General features: G+C 34.7%; 2 protein-coding genes across 4 annotated transcripts in view; one reads left to right on the top strand and one right to left on the bottom strand.

Moving 5' to 3' along the window:
• BBS9 (Bardet-Biedl syndrome 9) overlaps positions 1-21,633 on the bottom strand; it is a 399,441-nt gene that overhangs the window by 357,851 nt on the left and 19,957 nt on the right. The window lies entirely within an intron of this gene.
• Positions 16,021-21,633, top strand: part of LOC138693066 (trypsin 3A1-like) — a 30,408-nt gene continuing 24,795 nt past the window's right edge. Inside the window, exons 1-2 of the mRNA XM_069816634.1 lie at positions 16,021-16,135; positions 18,812-18,897. Coding sequence (XP_069672735.1) covers positions 16,090-16,135; positions 18,812-18,897 — 132 coding nt within the window. The 5' untranslated portion in view covers positions 16,021-16,089. The remainder of the gene's footprint in view (positions 16,136-18,811; positions 18,898-21,633) is intronic.

A 21,633-nucleotide genomic window follows, 5' to 3' on the forward strand; every position in this document is an offset into this window, starting at 1 on the left:
CGATAACATTTTTGTTAAGAGTGTGCTTCAGTTTAATCTGATAAAACAAGCAGCTTCAGGTATTTATACCCTTGGGAGAAAAATTTGCAGTTTTTATCCAAATTTTAGAAACTCTTTTTTTCTTCTGATTACTTGACGCATAATTAAGGATTTTCACACAAACTAAACCCCTCAAATATTTTTGGGAGGACAGGAGGAGGGAAATTTTTTAAAGAGAAAACTGAAATTTCTTTGTTTTAGTCCTTGGCCCACAGTTTGTACCTTAGAACAAAACTTCTGTCACTATCTTACTCCTAAAGAAACACAGAATAAGCTGTGAAAACAGTTTTTTCCTATCTTATCCCCGTAAGGAAAAATGTAATTTTATTTTTGAAAATTTCAAACATAAATATAATAATTTCAGATCTTGGAGTTTTAAATTAACTTTCTTAAGCAGTAGGACACTGTTTGCAGCTTGGCACTTGTCTACGTTAATCAGCTTCATTTTGATGCAAGAATGATGAAAATATCTCAATTCTAAGTGCACTTTGTGTTCACATTAATGTTATAAAATGCTGTAAAACTGAACATGGAGAAAAATCATCTACATCCTGAGAGTATGAAAAATTGTAAAACCAAACACACAATTTCCTGACTGTATGAAAAATAATACAGTCAAATTCAGTGACCAAATTCGAATATTGTTATTACACGAAAAATATATACACAGAATGTGCAGAACTGCACATCCGGTTTAAATAAAGGTTATTTCTGGTCAATAAACACTCACCTAATTAATTAACGAAACATCATAAAGACAAAACTGAAAAAATTTTTGAAACTAGAAAGTTCAAGCTTTCAGATGACATAAAAATAAAAAAATATATATATATTTTTTTTTAAGAAATATAAAAAAATTAAGTGTAGATGAGTACCTTAACTACCGGCACTGTTTTGCTCTTTAAAAACTTTATTGTGAAATATTTCTCAATTTTATATCCCACATCAAAACGACATACGACTGGTTCAATTACGTCCACATCCTTTTTGTATTTATCTTTGATAAATTTAAAAGTATACGAATCTTCGGACTCACTTGTAGTATGGACACTTTTTGCAACTGAATTTTAGTGTTTTCAAGTCAAATCAATATAGAAATTTACTTCGAGTAAGTCCTTAAATTTTTATTAACGTATGATTGTTGTCTTTAAATACTGAAAGCCACCGGCGTTGCTCGGTCTGTTAAGGCGCTTGCCTGCCGGTCTGAAGTTACGCTCGGTCGCTGGTTCGATTCCCGTTTGGGCTGATTACCTGGTTGGGTTTTTACCGAGGTTTTCCTCAATTGTAAGGTGAATGCCAGGTAATCTATGGCTAATCCTTGACCTCATCTCGCCAAATACCATCTCGTATCACCAATTCATCGACGCTAAATAACCTAGTAGTTGATACAACGTCGTTAAATAACCAACTATAAAAATAAATACAGAACTGGGTAGAAAGGCACTTCTACCGTTAACTATCAAGGTCCCCAGATACTGGGACTTCTATGCACATGTTACACGTCATTACACCACTAAAGTGGAATGTTTCAATGCACGGGCTATGTTAATGTTATGTTTTTTATTTAACGACGCTCGCAACTGCCGAGGTTATACTGTATAAACGTCACCGGTGTTACGGAATTTTGTCCCGCAAGAGTTCTTTTACATGTCAGTAAATCTACTGACATGATCATGTCGCATTTAACCACCTGGCCCGGAATCGAACCCGCAATCTCGGTCATAGATGGCCAGTACTATACCAACTGCGCCAACCAGGCCGACACCGGGCTATCAAAACATACCTTTGACACATCGAAATCTTTGGTTTTTAATTAGTTTATTATTCAGAAGGTCTTAATCAGCATTTTCAAGAACTCACTGAAAATTCTAAAATTTCAAGTGTTTCTTAAATAACTTTAAATAAGCCAATATTTAAATATTTATGGTTTTCAAAATAACTTGTGTTTTTATTCATTACGTTAATTGTCTCATGACTATTAAAAACTCTGTAAACATTAGTCTGGATTCTTGTTGTCATCGTCATTAGAGGGCGGACAATTCTTCAATGAATCGTTTTTCTTTAATTAATGCAGCAAGTAGAGGAAAAAAGGGTAATTTGAATAACTAGGAAATATGGATAATGCTAAGATTCTGATAGAATTAAGACAAAACGCGCGATCCCATGTTGAAAAGTGTTAGGTAGTGAACAGAAGGTGGTCTTTGTGAACCCTCCCTCTCTCTAGATCAGACCCTTCAAGCTGAACTGGAAAACTATAGATTTTTTTTTCTGTCGGAAGATGTGTAGCAAAATCCCTATCCATTTATTTACTTACTTATGGCATTTAAATAATCCGGAGATTCATTGCCGCCCTCACATGAGTCCGCCATCGATCCCTATCCTGAATAAGATTAATCCAGTCCCTACCATCATATCCCACCTCCCTCAAATCCATTTTAATATTATCCTCCCATCTACGTCTCGGCCTCCCGAAAGGTCTTATTCCCTCCGGCCTCCCAATTAACACTCTACATGCATTTCTGGATTTGCCCATACGCGCTACATGCCCTGCCCATCTCAAACGTCTGAATATAATTTTCCTAATTATGTCAAGTGAAGAATAGAATGCATGCAGTTCTGCGTTGTGTAACTTTCTCCATTCTCTTGTAACTTCATTCCTCTTAGCCTCACATATTTTCCTAAGCACATTATTCTCAAAGACCTTTAACCTCTGTTCGTCTCTCAAAGTGAGAGTCCAAGTTTCACAACCATACAGAACAACCGGTAATATAACTGTTTTATAAATTCTAATATTCACCCTATCCACTGGCAGCTTATAATATTTTACTTCATTTAGTTAAGTTTTCATAAAATCTATGATAATGTAGTACACTTGTTTTAACCTGTAAGCATTTCATGGATGTCTTAGCAGTTGGTAGACCCGGGTTGTGACGTATTATAGTACTGTCCACATTTCGCGTGATGATCCGAGCAAGGAATGCAAGGTTTTCCCCCACTCTCACAATACAATTTGCAGAATTAAAATTGTCCGTGACTTTTTATTTTTATGTGGGGAAAAGTTTATAATCAACATCTTCCTCAAAATTCATCGTTTAGTTTAGTTTCACAATTACAAACAGATTTTTGTGATGGTAGTCATTCTCGCATTTTACTTTTACTCCATTTCCTGATTCAAATAATACAGGCTTCAACAGATTTCATGCTAAAATGTTGACATTTTTACAGCATATTCTGCCAAGTATGGTTAACAACATTGCTGAGACTTTTTTGGGTAAAGTTAATATTTTCAAAATTAATAAGTGAAATATATAGTCAGACACAAAAATTGAATTAAAGATTTTTAACTCTCTGCATTCTGGTCACCCATATATTCGAAATTCAAATTATGGTTCTGCTGTTAAATTATATGCATGTCAATTTTTTGTCAGACCAGTAACTTCTATTTTGTGGGAATAGATATGTTTTAAAATAGGTGAAAATAAAATAATTAACTATAAACTTTTCAACTGGTACTGATGGAACTTAGGGACATTAATACTAATAACAAGAGGTTCCTGTATACAGAAATTAAGTCGCTAGCTTAAAATATGTAGAAGAAGGAAATTTAAATCCCTAAAGGTTCCTTTCCATTCCTTCCCAAACTGAAATACAAAGCTGAGAACTAATGATTATTGTTACAGGTGGGTGGGCTGGGAAAGGAAGATAAAGTTATAATCAAAATGCAATATAAATAGTGCTGTACATTGTTGTGATTTTTTTCCTAAATTGACATCTGCCTTTTACAAGGTATATATGCAATATTGCATATCATACAAAATGAAAAACAATAAAATTTGCATTCAAACATTTTCACCGAAAGTGAAGTGTTTTAAAAGAAATAATTCATTCTGTACCTACTAGTAAATAGAATGGGCTGGTATAGTAGTAAATGTAGTTACAGAGAGAGCAGTAGAGGTGGGTGGTAAAAATGCTGTTACCGATCTTGTTTACACAACACTACAGATGGCTCTACGGTCGTCCTGGCAGCCTATGTTGGCATCGTTTTAGCATTGAGCTGCAGATCTTTCTGTTATTTGTCTATGCTCACAACCAAACATCGAGACAGAACCGGGTTTGTGTGCTCTAAACTTTCGCTATCAACTACAGTGAAAACATTCTCCCTCAGTAAAACATTAACTTTGTATCCGGATTATTAATTCATACAGGCTACATATTATAGGCCTACATTTAATATCTATAATTAAGTTAATTACGGACAGCAATTATTCAGTGACAATGTTATACTACACCAGTCAATGTAAATATTATATGTTTGGTTTACAATATAGTAATTAATACTACTACTACTACTACTACTACTACTACTACTACTACTAATAATAATAATAATAATAATAATAATAATAATAATAATAATTGAATTTATAAATTTAATTATTTAATTTATTAAGATTTTTTAATATATAGAAATTAAAATTTTTATGAGTATAATGCTGCATGTTATGTAAATTAAATTTTAAAGCTTCATGTATACTTTTGAGCTAACTAAAGTTTTAAATTTGTTCCCCTCTCGAGGTCACGCCCGTGGTTAACTGAAGTTATTGTAACTTTCAATATTTTAATGTTGACATTATGAGAATACTATTAAGTTAGTGTAAATGAAATTAGTATTAAATTACAAAAAATAAATAAACACCTGCGTATTTAGCAGTCCTTTCTGTAGCATTCATCAAAGGACACAATAATCTCTTCTGCCTTGCTTCTTCATCACACATCTTTATTACATTCGCTGTACTTTGTCGTTCTTCACGATGTATAGTTTTTCCATTTTTACACTTTGTAAACATTATGATAACTGGTATGTGACACTATTGAAATCAAACAGAACTCTACCTCGCTTTAAAACTACTTAACTAAATATTTCACTGACTAAACAAATTCGTAACTCATTGTCTAACTAAATTACTAATTTAAGATAATTGCCTAATTAAAGCGTAATGCAGCCAATCTGACACGATCTTTAAGTTAACTTAAGAAATTAAAATCTGACTTAAGAATGTTTTAATGTAAACTACATTTGTTATCCACAGTATTCACAACACCAGCATCATACAATAAAATCTCAACAGTAACTTAAATGCTTGCACAGTTTGCAAAACCAACGTTTTCAGGTCGAGTGTCACTGAACTTTGTCCCAGCCAGTCAATGGCACCCCCTCATCTACCTGCTCTTTCAGACGCGCTAAGTTATCGTACATTTCCTTACCCTCGTCTCTTACCCCGCAAGGACCATTCCCCATCGTTGCAAATCTCCAGAAATTTCTAATTCGACTGAGTCGTGTTCGACGACATCGGGAGGAGTAGGATGTTCTGCTATTGCACGACAACGCACAGCCATATGTCAGTCACATGACCACAAACCAGATCAGAAAATTCGGATAGACAACACTGAAACATCCGCCTTACAGTCCTGTACTGGCACCGTGCGATTAACATCTCTTTGGTAAACTGAAGGAACACTTCGCGAAACGAGGTTAGAAGATGACTCCCTTGTGCACGCTGCTAAAGAATGGCTCAGAAGTGTTGGTCCAGACTTTTACCGTGCTGGTCTACAGGCCCTCGTTCCTAGGTTACGTAAGGCAGTTGAAAGGGACGGGGATTATGTGGAAAAGTGACATTTTGTTCCTTAAGGATGCATCTACATTCTGTGAAAATAGCAAAGCTGTAGGATAAAAACAAAATTTTTAAACAAACGTTATGCATTACTTTTGGAGTTACCCTAGTAATATAGGCTATAGTAAAGTCCGTAATAAAAGTGTTCACCCTTTCAGGGCAAAGAAGATCCCTTTTCAATTTCAATTTTTACTTTGATTTCATTCTTATTATGTGTTGATAGGTATTTCTATGTTTTCTTGCTATGAATATTAGACGGAATTGCTATGTTTGAAGTCTTGTAACAATAAATGAGAATTGCATTTGACTTTAATGAATTTTTCCACAATTCTTGTACCTCTCACGAAATTATCAATGCAATATCACGAAATTACCAAGGTTATCACGAAATAACCAACCTTTCAGCTTAAGTTGTAAAAGTGGTTTTTGGCACATATTCAAGAACGTATCCAATCTTTTATGTCTCCAGATTTGTACAGCGAGTTATCGTCTTTTAGATGAAAAAAATCGGAATAAGGATATATTTACACATTTGCATTTTAAATTAGTTTTCATGAAATTATCACGAAATTACCAATGTTTACCCTATACCTTTCAAAGTTATTAAAATTTCTGTGAAAATATTTTAATATAATAAAATAATAAATTTGTTTAAAGTTGAAAACTTTAAATTGTTTAAACAATAATTCAGTTTAGTAATCTTTCTGCTTTTTTTAAACAAAGTTTTAATACTTTTTCTGTAGTAAAAATTAACGGATATAGGTAGGATTTAATTTATCGTAGGAGAGGTTCAACTAGCGCGGTCTTGTCAAGGTCAGTCAACCCGAGAATTGCCAGATGTGATGAACTGTGACCAACATGGAACATTTACATTTCACGTCCTAGCTTAAAAAAATCGGGTTTATGGGTACGTACGCTTCAAGTGAAAACAACTGAAATCAGCGGTTGGTCTTCTTTGCTTGCTCGTCATTGGTTAGCTCAAACATTCGTATCCAATATTGTTAGTGGTAACGAAAGGAATGGCTGAGCCCTAATATAAAAATTATACCCCCGAACAAAAGTTAGTGTCCATCCAGAGAAGATATCATGCATCTGGTCAGATAAAGAAAGCGTCGTGCACTACTAATTGCTTCCCAGGAATATAACAATGACTGCTGACATCTATTGCTAACAACTCAGACGCATTACGGCCGCAATTGAAGAAAAATGACCTAGAAGACTGCATGAAGTGTTGCTGCAACACTATAATGCACACCCTCACTCCACTAACATGACGAAAGCAGCTATCCAGGAGCTTGATTGGGAGGTAATTCTACATCCCGTATATTCTCCGGATCTTGCGTCCTCAGATTTCCACCTTTTCCTTTCTCCATCCAACAATCTCCAAGGGAACTCCTCTGACAACGAAAATGCCTTACAAACTTGGTTTGACGACCTCTTTAAATCCAAACTATCAGATTTCTTCAAACGTGGAATCCAAAAACAACTCCAGTGTTGGAAGAGAGTCATAGATAATGTAAGAGAATATATTACTGAATAATTTGTCTTCTATTCATGTCAAATAAAAAAAATTGCAACAATCTACTAATTTTCAAATGTGAAGACTTCATTATGTGGTCGATTATTTTAGAATAAAAATACGTAGTAATCAAATTTACTGAAATTGTTGTGTGTTGTCTGTCAAAAGACTAAACCGAAAATGGAACTCCCGAAAGTGCTGCAGGCATTGGAAGTGGTTACCATTGAGAACAGTCGATGCAAACGAGTCTGGAAGAAGTTGAACAGAACTATATGTGCCGTCGGTGCCAACATATTAGCTGATTCCTGCTTGGTGAGTTGAATAATATGTTTTACAATACGGTCCAGATGAGAGTAACAATAGTTGTCATGGGAAGTACTGCCATAAGTAATTCTGGCGAAAATATAAATGTTTGTACTACCATATCGTAATGTCACAATTTCCTTCCGGATTTTAAAATTGAAAAATCTGCTTTTGCTGCACTCAAAACATTTGAAGATGAGCGCAGGAAAGTAACTTTTTGGTCGATCGTGTTGTTTCTTGATTGATTGATTGATTGATTGATTGATTGATTGATTGATTTATTTATTTATTATATTTATTTAATTAAATTATTTATTTATTTACTTATTTATTTATTTATCTATTTATTTGTTTATTTAATTTATTTATTTATTTATTTATTCTAGTGCTAGTAAATTACAAATGAATACAAGTTAATGTAATATAAAATAAACTAGCCCACTCCTGAATGGGTAAGACTGGTGTTCAGGAGAGGATTCCTAACAACTAACAAACAAGACGAAGTTACGTAGCTTAATTTTGGTGTACACAGTAATAAGATTTTCTTCTTTTCCATAAAAGTATAAACTAGAAAGGGAACAGTAATATATTTCAAAGTGAAATAAATACTGAAAGAAATAACAACATGAACAAAAACTAAATAATATTAATGTCAACAGTTATAAGTGACCATGTTGTATGCTGGTGAATTTACATAGGGGTAATCAATTTACTAAGATTAGGCTGAATGGCAGCATTGCTCAAAAAGTTTCTTAATCGTACAAGTTTTAATAATTAATGTGAAACATCTTACTTTTTCGAATTATAGATATTTTTTGCGTAGAATAAAGACAAAAAATCATGTCTGCGTATAGTAAATGAGTTTATTTAACAATTTTAAATCACAGTTCTAGAAAACAGACTAAAATTGTTAAAGCAGGCGAAAATAGTGAAATGACAACATGCATTATTTTCTTCCCGATTTTTTTTTAATATTTTCTGTTCAAAGGGCGACTCTGGAGGGCCCATGATGGTGGGAAATGTCCAGTGGGGCTTGATGTCCAGTGGTACTGCCAACTGCACAGGAGGGGCACCAATAAAATTCCTGGAAGTATCTCGCTTTACAAAGTGGATTAAACGCTACAGCAAGATTCCTCGTCAGAAGAAATGAATCAGAAGAATGTTCACAACATTGTTTGCAATGTCTAAATTGAAATTTCGAAACAAACAGATTATTACTTGTTTATGCTGTTGATTTTTTATTTCTGTTGGCCGGTCAGAAACAAAGTCTGAACTCAGTGGCACAAAGCAGCAGTCAGAATAGTAAAGACTTCGTCGAGGTCATTCCAGTGTAATCTCATTATTTCTGAACACAAGAAAGCAGCAGAATAAATCAGAAAAACCATGGCGTTAATCAACTAAAGGCTGGTTCACAATAAACCGGAAACGAGAATCGGAACGAAAACGAAAAAGGTAAAATTGTTAAAATGTGTACATTTAAATGTGAGCATTCACAATTAACGAAAAGCTAGCCGGAGCCCGGGATCGGGAACGGAGAGTTAGCCAAGTTTCAACTTTGGCGTTCACGTTTCCGATCACAGCCCACTAGATTCATTCTATTGCCATCTAAAAGCTATTTTGTTGTCGTATATTTTGTAGCAAGAAGACCGTGACATAACCCATGCATTATTTTGTTCTGTGCTGTGCATCATGGAGCAAGTTTTATTTGATGAGATTCTAATATTGAGTGTTGAGGAAAATCCTCACGTTTACGATAAGCGGCGCGCCTCGTATAAAGATGAGAAAATGAAGGAGAATACGTGGCTTTCAATAACTGTATCTTTGAACACCGATCGTAAGTGAATCATATTTTATTACTGTATTGGTTGTATTACACACTACGTATTCATGCTTCAATTCAATAACTATTGTTGTGTTCATTTTTGTTCTATTACAAATGTTTCTTTTCTAATTATTTTACGTTATGGTAGAATTAAAATAGGTTGTGTTAATAAAGATGCATGGGCATATTTATAGTACCGTACCTAATGAAATGTTTCAGTTGAAATTTCGAAGTTGGTTAATCTGTGTTTATGTTGGCTGCCTTGTACTCATGAGAGAACGCCATTGATCAATTATACACAAATAACATCAGAATGCATAATATCGACTTTACATATCGTTATTGACATACATATCGATATGCATAGTCGTCTAGATTCTCGGTTTATTGTGAATCAAAAATTTTCATATTCACGTCCTCTGCTTCTCGTTTTCATTCTGGTGTTCGTTCCCGGTTTATTGTGAACCAGCCTTAACTCTAATTTTTAGTTTGAATCCTCTTCCTAAGGAGTTACTTCTTACTACGATCAAACGTTAAATTTCTTGGGATATTTGTTAATGATTGTTTTTTCTGGGGAAATCATATTGATAGCTTGTTGTCAGGGTTATCTAAAACCATCTATTTAATCAGAAATTAAAAAAGAATTATTCATTTCACTAGATAAAAAGCTCATAGGCCTACTTCGCCTATTTTGAATCTGTTATAAGATTTGGTATTACTATATGGGGTGGAAGTAAGGGATAGAGAACATTTTCTTATCACAAAAACCGACATCAAACTTCTTTCTATTCTTCATCACAGAACTTCAGTACTCATCCAACAGTCCGTATTCAAGCTATCTATAAACTGGAATGAAGTTGCTGTTTTGAAATATATGACGTCACAGCGCAGGTACAGGTACGTTCGTATACAAAATAGTTACGCATCCTCTGCCCTCTTCCTTTAGAAAGTCAAAACCGGGACGCAGTCATAGTGAGTAGTCTTATCGATCACTGCTCTTACTAGTCGTATTATTTAAATAACTACATCTTTGTGGCTGATTGAAGGTTCATTGCAGAGGTGAAATGCCTTACGTAAGACGCTCAAGTGTGTAATATTGCAGGGCATAGTTGAGGATATTTGAACTAATATTTTCACTGTCAATATAGACAACATTAGGGCCTACATATAAATTGTGTAAAATAAACGTAAAAGTGACAAAAACAGCGAACTGAAAGACACTGAAATACCAAAAAGCGCAGAAAGTGTGTTGAACGTAATCCAAAAAACCAGTACCATCAAAATCTGAAAATTATGGAGATATTAACTCGACGTTTAACATGGATTTGTGTAGTCTATCATGATGTTCAGTGTCAACATTCCAATTAATAAATGGAATAATCTACATTTTAGGGAATTTCTAGAAAAGTACATAGAAAATTAGTGGTTTTCAGTGATGAGCGACATATTACAGGGTCTTTCAAAAAGAATGAACCGATTTCATTGAGCTATATTTCCCAGACAGTAGTACTGAACAAGATTGCAACCAAGTGACTGGTGTTAACAATGACATCATCAGAAGATTCAATATAATTTTGCAAGTGATCTCTTATGGCCACGAAATAGATGTAGAAAAGTATCGCACTTATGAGACAGCTCAGCTCTTTGTACGGAAATACTCATGGTTAAAATTTTATGATTTAACGACGCTCGTAACTGCCGAGGTTATATCAGAGTCGCTGGTGTGCAGGAATGTTTGTCCCGCAGGAGTTCTTTTATATGCCAGTAAATCTACGGACATGAGCCTGTCGCATATAAGCACACTTAAGTGCCATCGACCTGGCCCGGGATCGAACCCGCAACCTCGGGCATAGAAGGCCAGCGCTATACGAACTCGTCAACCAGGCCGACAATACTCATGGTACATCATACCTCCAACAATTTATAAAATCCTAATCCATGGTCCAGAAATTATCCGCCACGCTAAGTCCCATTGGTCAACTAAGTGAGGAAGCCCAAGAAGCTAAAAACAAGGAATTTAAGTAATATAGATAAGTTCAATAAGTGGATTTAATATTGTTCCGTCAATGACTTAACATGTTATACATAAAGTATAAAATCTTTATATTACATATTTAATTGTTCGTATTAACGTTTTCGTCGCTTTTACTTGCGACATCATCAGATACCATTTTATATTCGTAATACTCTATAGTAGCTGTCTCTTCGTAGTGAATTATGGATTTTTGTAGCCTACAAAATACTTTTATTACTTTCCTTAGATATATAAGAGATATACACCTTTGGTACTGAAAAATTGGTGAAATTATATATATATATATATATATATATATATATATATATATATATATATATATATATTAGTAATGAATAAATCTGTAACCTTGAAAATGTAAATGCTCAATATATGCTATTTCTATAATTTGTATACTATTTTGAGATTATGTCTACTATTACCGTTCGGGTAACTAGCAATGCAAATTGGCAGCTACAATTTGTCCACTGAAATGTCGTTTCCCTAATAATTTCCCCAAATATCAGAATTTCTGAGCGACTTTTTCTGTTCATTGCTGAATGTCATATGAACATCATTGTAGAATGTTTTAAATATCATCCATAAAAATATTTTTTTTATTTTAATTTATATTTTAAAATCACTTTTTCAATTTTATTAGGTGAAAAATATTTACGAGGATTGATCTCTATGCTAGTCTTGATCTATTTCTAGTTGAACTAAAATTTCTATTTTGTGGCACACAAATAACTGAAATATGTTATGGCTACAACTCAAGTTGTAAGTATGTACATGTACGCATTGGCCCGTAGTAGGTGTTCGAGTGGCCGGAGGTGCTGTATCAATATTTTATTTATTTAAATTTAAATATACAGAATAAAGAATATAATTACAAAACAAACAAGAGAAATAGAAATAAAATAATACAAGCAATATAAAAAGAAGATACAGTAGTGTTAACAAAATTTGAGACCGAATGAGCAGCGCTCGTGCTCGGTCGCAGTTCAGATATAATATTAAAATAAAAATAATAATAATAATAATAAAAATAAATAAGTAAAATAAAATAGGAACTAAAATATAATTACAGCGGCAATGGAATTATATAATATAATATTAACACTAGAGAAGAATAATATCGTACGTGAAAAGTAGGACTAATATATATTTCAAAATTATAGAATACAAATATAATATAGGTTGATTAATTCATACACATAGGCTATAAATTTATTTAATAAAATTGAAGATATTAACACGTTTCTAATTTTCTAGTTATATGTTAGTGGGTTACATGTTAGAAGTTCTGGGTGTAATTTAGTTAAAGCATTGTACAACAGAGGGCCAAAATTTATGCTATGCTTTAGTCCAGCAGATGTGAGACATTTAGGTTCTACTAATGTTGAATTAATATTTCGTCTTGTGTCATAACTGTGAGTCTGTATTATAAACTTATTACGATTTTTATGATAAAATTTTAACAGCGTATACATATAAATTTGTTCAATATTAAATACATTAAATTCAGAATAAATTAATTTAGTTGGATAATCGAAACGTTTCTTCAAACAAATTTTAATTATTCGTTTTTGTAGTAAATTTAACGGACTAAGATTAATTTTTGTTCTTCCACCCCAAACAATATAAATTGATTCTGTCGAGCTAAGAATTGTGATTAAATACCTGCAAATGAAGGGACTGTCCCCATCCAAAATTCACCAAAATATGACAGGTATCTTAGGAGAATCTACTGTATCAAGTGCCTCGAATGTTGACTCCGATGTAAAAACCACAAAGAGCAGCGCTCTGCTAGCAGCACTTAACTAATTTTAGACCAAACAGAAAAAAATTCTTGAACGACATGTGACTATGGATGAGACATGGGTTCATCACTATGACTGAAATCAAAATTCAAAGTATGAAGTGGAAACATAAGAGTTCACCGATCCCTAAAAATTCAAGATGCAGCCATCAGCAGGCAAGGGTTTGCTCTCAGTTTTTTGGGATGCTCAAGGTGATATTTTGATAGACTATATGCAGAAAGGAGCCATAATAACAGGCCTTTGTTATGCAAATTTAATTGAAAAATTTCGAGATGTTATCAAGAAGAAACATCGTGGAAAGTTGAGGCGAAAGATTCTTTTCCACCAAGACAATGCCCCAAGCCACAAGTCCTTAGTTGTAATGGCTTCAAATTGAACAGCTCTAAAGCATGCGCTTAAGCCTGTGGGCATCAATCGACATGTCTGCTTAAGACAATAATATCCGAAAATACGAAACAAAGAACTGACATACCATTCATATATTAGGAAATAAATTCCATACCCCGCTGGAAATTGAAGCCTGGCCTGCAGCATGTATAGGCGGATACGACAGAACTCACTTTCAGGGACGCGTTCTCCTTCTATTTCCTTTTCCATGTGTTGGGGTTTTGTCGAAAGATTGTGTTACTGCGAAGCAACCCTATAACATAGTTGTTGTTCAGTCAACTATCAGAAGACAGGTTTCAACCTCGTGACACCAATAAGGCATCACTCATGAGGCTACAAAGCCAGGAGATAATGAGGTAGAATGAGGACTATGATCGCTTATTTTCTTAGACAACAAGGATGGGAACTCCATGAAGAGGTTCATTGCCTCTCCATAGATGATTCAAGAAGACTTTGTCGCCATTGACACGAAGCGCAATCTAGGATTAAACTAAACTCCACCATCCAGTTAGATAGAGATGCAATGCATCCCCACGTAATGATAATGAAAAGGAGCTGATTTATGAATCTTGCATTCCATATTTCATTGAGAAATATAACATCTCACCAACCAAATGAAATGTTCGAGGTGTTCTTTTTAGTGCACAAGATTCTCTATTAAAATATGCCTGTGGCATAATGGAATTTTTAGGTTTCAATTGCCTGCCGTATTTTACAAGGTGCAATCAATACATTTTCGAATTGCACTTGTATTTATTGTAGAGTTAATAGTAATATGCGTTACAAGAGCGGTATGTTGAAGTTTTCATGTTCGAGGAAAAGTTTGAAAAAGCGAAAAGTAGTTGAGCTTTTTTAATTTCCGAGAATTGAAAGAAACCATACCGCTCGTGTATCGTACATAATTTTGTGTCAAGATCGTTTATTACATACCTAAAAGAGGAATTTCTAATTAGTTGCAATGAAATCTCCATCTTGGTTTCTGTTCAATGACGGCAAATTTGCAAAACAAAAATATCTATCTTCAACCTTGTTGCTTTAAAATGTTTTCTGTGTTTACTATACTCCAGCAGGCCGTGATATACGTTTGTCTTTTTTTCCCCCCAGTCTATGATGAGTCTGGAATCTTGTTGATTTTTTCACGGCTTCCTTAATGTTACTTGCATCACGAATGCAGTAACTTTAGTGGAGTTGTAGAGTCTACTTAATTTTTTAAAATATTTAAAAACAATAATTAACAGTGCAATTAGGTGAAATTGCAGTGGTAAGTTTCCAATTTATAATTATTACTATATTGAACGTCTCTAAAAATTAATATGTTAAAAGCCTAAAGCAGTAAAATCAATATGTCATTTAAGCGGTAAGAAGAGGGAAATTGTTATGTGTGTTAGGTTGGGAACACTGAATGTGGAATTTTAGACTTTCCGCGGATTGGTTTTGTGCGGAAACCAAGCAAATACGCACGATCTCTCACAAACATATATGCGGGAGTCACTGAAGATCATTGCTTCCATGCCTGTTGAGTCAGTATATCAAACAGAGCCAGATTGTCTTTAAGAACTGAGCTTCTACACGTGACTTTGTGCAAACATGTCAAGGACCTATTGAAATTTTTCCTGGAACATCTCCATAGCCTTATGGCTAGTCTTCTTCTCTGCCTTTCAAGTGATGCATTTAGTATAATTTCCAGGCGTTTCTCTGGTTCTTAACTCCTTCGTTTCCTATGTCCTGTGTGTTGACTACATTCAAGGCAGTCCGAAAACTGCTCCTTGAGTGCTCCTTGTATTATTCAAAAGATCTTAATCAGCATTTTAAAGGACTTATTGCAAATTCTACTCTTCCATCTGTTTTTTTTTATAATTTTGAATAAGCAAGAATTTAAATATTTTTTATTGTCAAATTAATTTGTTTTTGAATTCACTACGGCAGTGATTGCCAAACGCCACGAAATGATGACGTAATAGAAATACAACCCGCACATCATTATTCAGAGAGTGGTAGAGTGGGTGTTTTCTTAGGTATTGCAGTGAATGAGAGTACACATAAGAACAGGGTGGGGTATGATGCCATATATGAGTAGTGGCAGGGGCATGTATCACGACACAGCATTTGGCGATCGGTGTATTATGGTAATTGTCTTATAATTGTAAAATACAATCAACACTGTCTTGGATCTTTTTGGTCACCCTCGTTAGAGGGCGGATGATTTTTCAATAAATCTTCTACCATAATTAATGTAGCACGTATGTGAAATCAGTGTATTTAAATTCTAATAATTCACTTTTATTAAAATACGACATTACGTTATCGACGAACATTGATAGATATGAATTGTTCTGTGTCACATATATCAAGTCCCATTTCATGGCGATCGTAAATTTAAAATTAATTAATGGTGATGAAATAACACGGATTACTCATTAGACTTAGCGATGCCTTAAGCAGGAATAAAAGAGGAGCACGAAAAGTAAGTGATCATAGTTCCTCAGAACACTTCACAAAAGCAGGCAGACATGAAGCAATGTATTATTCTACTTCTTACTTTGTGCATACATCCAGGTAGGAAGATTATACTAATATTGGTTGTGGTATAGTTTTGTGACATTTGTTGTCAAAAAATATATTTTCAAATTTTTGTTAGTCACAATAATATAATAATAATAATAATAACAATAATAATAATAATAATAATAATAATAATAATAATAATTACTTACTTATGGCTTTTAAGGAACCCGGAGGTTCATTGCCGCCCTCACATAAGCCCGCCATCGGTCCCTATCCTGAGCAAGATTAATCCAGTCTCTATCATCATATCTCACCTTCCTCAAATCCATTTTAATATTATCCTCCCATCTACGTCTCGGCCTCCCCAAAGGTCTCATTCCTTCCGGCCTCTCAACTAACACCTTATATGCATTTCTGGATTTGCCCATACGTGCTATATGCCCTGCCCATCTCAAACGTCTGGATTAATGTTCCTAATTATGTCAGGTGAAGAATACAATGCGTGCAGTTCTGTGTTGTGTAACTTTCTCCATTCTCCTGTAACTTCATCCCGCTTAGCTCCAAATATTTTCCTAAGCACCTTATTCAATATAATACAATATAATAATAATAATAATAATAATAATAATAATAATAATAATAATAATAATAATTACTTACTTATGGCTTTCAAGGAACCCGGAGGTTCATTGCCGCCCTCACATAAGCCCGTCATCGGTCCCTATCCTGAGCAAGATTAATCCAGTCTCTATCATCATATCTCACCTCCCTCATATCCATTTTAATATTATCCTCCCATCTACGTCTCGGCCTCCCCAAAGGTCTTATTCCTTCCGGCCTCTCAACTAACACCTTACATGCATTTCTGGATTTGCCCGTACGTGCTATATGCCCTACCCATCTCAAACGTCTGGATTAATGTTTCTAATTATGTCAGGTGAAGAATACAATGCGTGCAGTTCTGTGTTGTGTAACTTTCTCCATTCTCCTGTAACTCCATCCCGCTTAGCCCCAAATATTTTCCTAAGCACCTTATTCAATATAATATAATATAATATAATATAATATAAAAATAATGATAATAATAATAATAATAATAATTACTTACTTACTTATGGCTTTTAAGGAACCCGGAGGTTCATTGCCGCCCTTACATAAGCCCGCCATCGGTCCCTATCCTGAGCAAGATTAATCCAGTCTCTATCATCATACCTCACCTCCCTCAAATCCATTTTAATATTATCTTCCCATCTAGGTCTCGGCCTCCCCAAAGGTCTTATTCCCTCTGGCCTCCCAACTAACACTCTATATGCATTTCTGGATTCGCCCATACGTGCTACATGTCCTGCCCATCTCAAACGTCTGAATTAATGTTCCTAATTATGTCAGGTGAAGAATACAGTGTGTGCAGTTCTGCGTTGTGCAACTTTCTCCATTCTCCTGTAACTTCATCCCTTTTAGCCCATAATATTTTCCTAAGAACTTTATTCTCAAACACCCTTAACTCTGTTCCTTTCTCAAAGTGACAGTCCAAGTTTCACAACCATATAGAACAATAATAATAATAATAATAATAATAATAATAACAATAATAATAACATTAATACTTTATTGCCAGAACAAAGATACATATTGATTTTTTATAAGAACTCTCTAGCACCCCCAGAAAGACTAAGTTACATACTCGTGCTCAGGGGACATTTCACATAAGTTAATGGTAAGACATTTTATTGAATAACAAATTAAAAAGTAATAAAAGAAAAAAAGAAGAACAAAAACACTTATCTACAGTAATTGAACTTTAAATTTTCTCTGTTAACAGCAATTTTTAATAGATTTTTTTTGGAATAAGGAGTATTAGCAAATTGCATGTTTGGGAATTTATCTATTATCATGTTATAAAGTCTTGGACCGAAGTTGCTACTGTGATTATGTGCTACATTTAGGAACTGTTAAGCAAATGTTGTCTGATCTTTTGGTTTTATTAGGAACCGGAGGGTATTAAGGCCCAGCATGTTATAAGGCCCACTACCTAGTTTTGCCATTAGTTATACACTTTTGCAAAAAAAGAGCAACAGCTCTTAAGACAGGAAGAATTAGGTCTCTTAAGAGCTGTTGCTTTTTTTTTTTTTTTTTTTTTTTTTTTGCAAAAGTGTATAATTACTGGCAAAACTAGATAGTGGGCCATATAACATGCTGGGCCTTAATACCCCCTGGTACCTTATTTATGTGAATATAAATTAAATATGTTTCGGTTTTTTGTACGAAATTCAGTAATACATCGTTAAATTCTGAATACAGCAGCTCTGAACGATAATCGAGACGTTCATTAAGGCATATAAAGAGGTTTATTAAGGCTTAAGGCATAAGGCAAGACTCATCTGTTTCAATCCAAGGCAATGAAATTTCCAAATGGTTGAAATTTGTTGAATTCTTCACATGAAAGTTCAGAAACTGATGCCGCGTTGAAATGTGGCTCAAAACCATAGAATGTAATGGCCTTTGGTTTGGAGATTAGATTAATTTCTTGTCATAACACATTCCAACTAAACTTTTCATCCAAAACAGTCATAACGCATGAGACAGAAGGCATACCTATACATTGCAGCCATCATCTACGTGCATGCAGCCTTCCGTTTTCCTGTCTACGTCTCTATTAACATTGTCTTACCGCTTGTAGGTATTGTACACTTAAAGCATTTCTCGTTGTCTGGAATGTATTTACAGATTTCAGCTTAGTAGCAGCACAAAATCCTATAGAACCGAGAGTAGTTGGTGGAAGGAATGCCACGAAAAAGGAGTTCCCATTTGTGGTAAGCGTAATGTTCTACATATAACAGAAAAAGGTAGTAATGGAATAAAACAGACTTCTCATCCCTCCCCCTTTTTCACCTGAAGTCGAAGTTGTAACCAACCTTTGAAACGTCGTTAATTCCTATATGCTTCATCAGCAGTGAGATCTAGTTCAAACGTGACCTCTTCTCTAAGTAGTAACACTATTTGACATACAAGGGACAATCAATAAGTTTCCGGACTGCCCATAATGTAGGCAACACACAGGACATAGGAAACGAAGAAGTTATCTAGAACGAGAGGAACGCCTGGTATCTGTACTAAATGCATCACTTGAAAGGCAGAGAAGAAGACTAGCCATAAGGCGTATATGGAGAGACTCCAGAAAAACTCGCAATATGTCCTTGACATGTTTGCACAAAATCATGTGTAGAAGCTCAGTTCTTAAAGATAATTTCACGCTGTTTGTTATACTGACTCAACAGACATGAAAACAATGATCTTCAATTATGTGCATGTATGTTTAATGGTACAATAAATACAAGTGCAGTTCGGAAATATATTGATTGCACCTTGTAACTTTGGGAATGGTGATAGCAGCAGCGAAAGCTTCATCTTTCTTTGTGCCTTTATTTTCTTTTCTTTGTTTCTTTTTCGTTCACTTTCTTTCTATATTTCTTTCGTTTCTTTATTTTTCTTTCTCTCCACCTTTCGTTCATCTAAGATCCACCCAAGTTCATCTTTGACAGAATCACAACTTTCCCAAATAGGCCTAATCATGTCATGGACCTTATCGTGATCCTTGTCATGGTCCATGTCGTGATTCCTTATCATGGTCCTTTTCTTTGTCCTTCTATTTGTCATTATAGTGATCCCTCTTTACATTTATTATGTCCTTATCATGATTCTTCTTGTCCTTGTCGTGGTCCTTATCGTGATCCTTGTTGTCTTTGCCGTTGTGCTTTCTTTATTGTAATGGTCCTCATCATTCTCCTTGTATTTGTTATTGTCCTTATCGTGGTCCGTGTTGTGATACTTGTCGTAGTCCATGTCGTGATCCTTATCGTGGTCCATGTCTTTGTGCTTTTGATGGTCCTTGTATTGGTCCTTGTATTTTTTTGTCACAGTCTTACATTTCTCATTTCAAAATTAGCATTGTTTATCCCTTTTTGGCAAGTGACTTCTGTGTAGCACTGTACCTTGTATACTTTCATAAAAAATAAAATGTGATGGACGTAAACAGAGACATGTATCAGAAATATATAATAATAATAATAATGATTTATTTTAGCTGGCAGAGTTAAGGCCGTAAGGCCTTCTCTTCCACACAACCAGCAAAAAGTGTATATACATATGCATGAACTTACAAAGAATTCAACAATTTGATTTAGATGAGAGTTACATGTATACAAGAGTTATTTACGAATTAAACAACAAAATACTATGAACTATTAATTAAACACTGAAATAAACAGGGTAGCAGAATTAAACTAAAATACATAGAATGTTAATATATTTCAAATTATATTAGATAATAGAAAGAGATTATTATGAGACAATTTTGAAAATGCAGCACAATCAGGATGATGTCTAAAGAAAAAAAGCAACAGTGTAGTCAGTAATATTTTAAATCAGTATGATTGGAGTGAAATGCTAATAAGGTTATCTTTTAAGCTGTTCTTAAAGGTGTTTGTTGTCTTGCAGCCCCTAATACTTTGTGACAAGGAATTCCATTGACGCGAGGTGGATATTGTAAAAGATGAGGAATAACAAGATGTTCTATGAAGAGGTATATTTAGCGTGCCACAGATAAGTGATCTGGTATTTACGTCGTGGTTAGAGTATAGATAAGAGAAACGAGACGAAAGGTAATTTGGTGTTGAGGTGTGCAGAATTCGAAAGAGTAAAGACAAAGAGTGTAAAGTTCTGCGTTCTTTAAGTCGGAGCCACGAGAGACTTGCGAAGGACGGTGATATGTGATCATATCGTCGGATGTTGCACACGTATCTGATGCACATATTCTGAGCTCGCTGTAACTTGACTGACAGTTCAGAACTTAGATCACTTAACAAAACGTCACAATAATCGAAGTGCGGCATTACTAGGGCTTGTACTAGGGTAAGTTTTAGTTGCTGGGGCAAGAAGTTTCTCAAGCGACTCAAAGAGTGAAAGGAGGAACAGATTTTCTTTATCGTTTCTTTAACTTGAAAATTCCAACTTAGATTATTATCAAAAAAGAAGCCAAGATTTTTTACGACAGATGAATAAGGGATTAGCGTGTTGTTAAGGGTAACAACTGAAAGATTACTGTTATTAAGGGAGTTAACTACACGCTTATGTCCAATAATTATGGCTTGAGTCTTACTTGGGTTAAGTGCGAGTCCGAAATTGGCCGCCCAAGTGGAGACAGTGGCTAGGTCACAATTTAACTTGTCAATCGATTCATTGATCGTATTGGGTCTGGAATGTATGTAAAGTTGTAGGTCGTCGGCATAGAGGTGATATCGGCAATACTGTAAGTTCTTTGATACGTCATTAATGTAGATAGAGAAAAGTAGTGGTCCTAATACGGAGCCCTGCGGCACTCCCGCCTTTGTGTATCGCCATTGGGAGAATTGATTATCAAGTGAAACACACTGTTGGCGGTCCCGTAGGTAGGAGTCCATCCAGCTCAAGGTATTGTCTGATAGGTGCAAAGTTTTCATCTTTGCAAGAAGCAAGTCGATATCAACAGAACCAAAGGCATTGCTGAAATC

This window comes from Periplaneta americana, chromosome 17, assembly GCF_040183065.1.
Source record: "Periplaneta americana isolate PAMFEO1 chromosome 17, P.americana_PAMFEO1_priV1, whole genome shotgun sequence".
NCBI lineage: Eukaryota > Metazoa > Arthropoda > Insecta > Blattodea > Blattidae > Periplaneta > Periplaneta americana.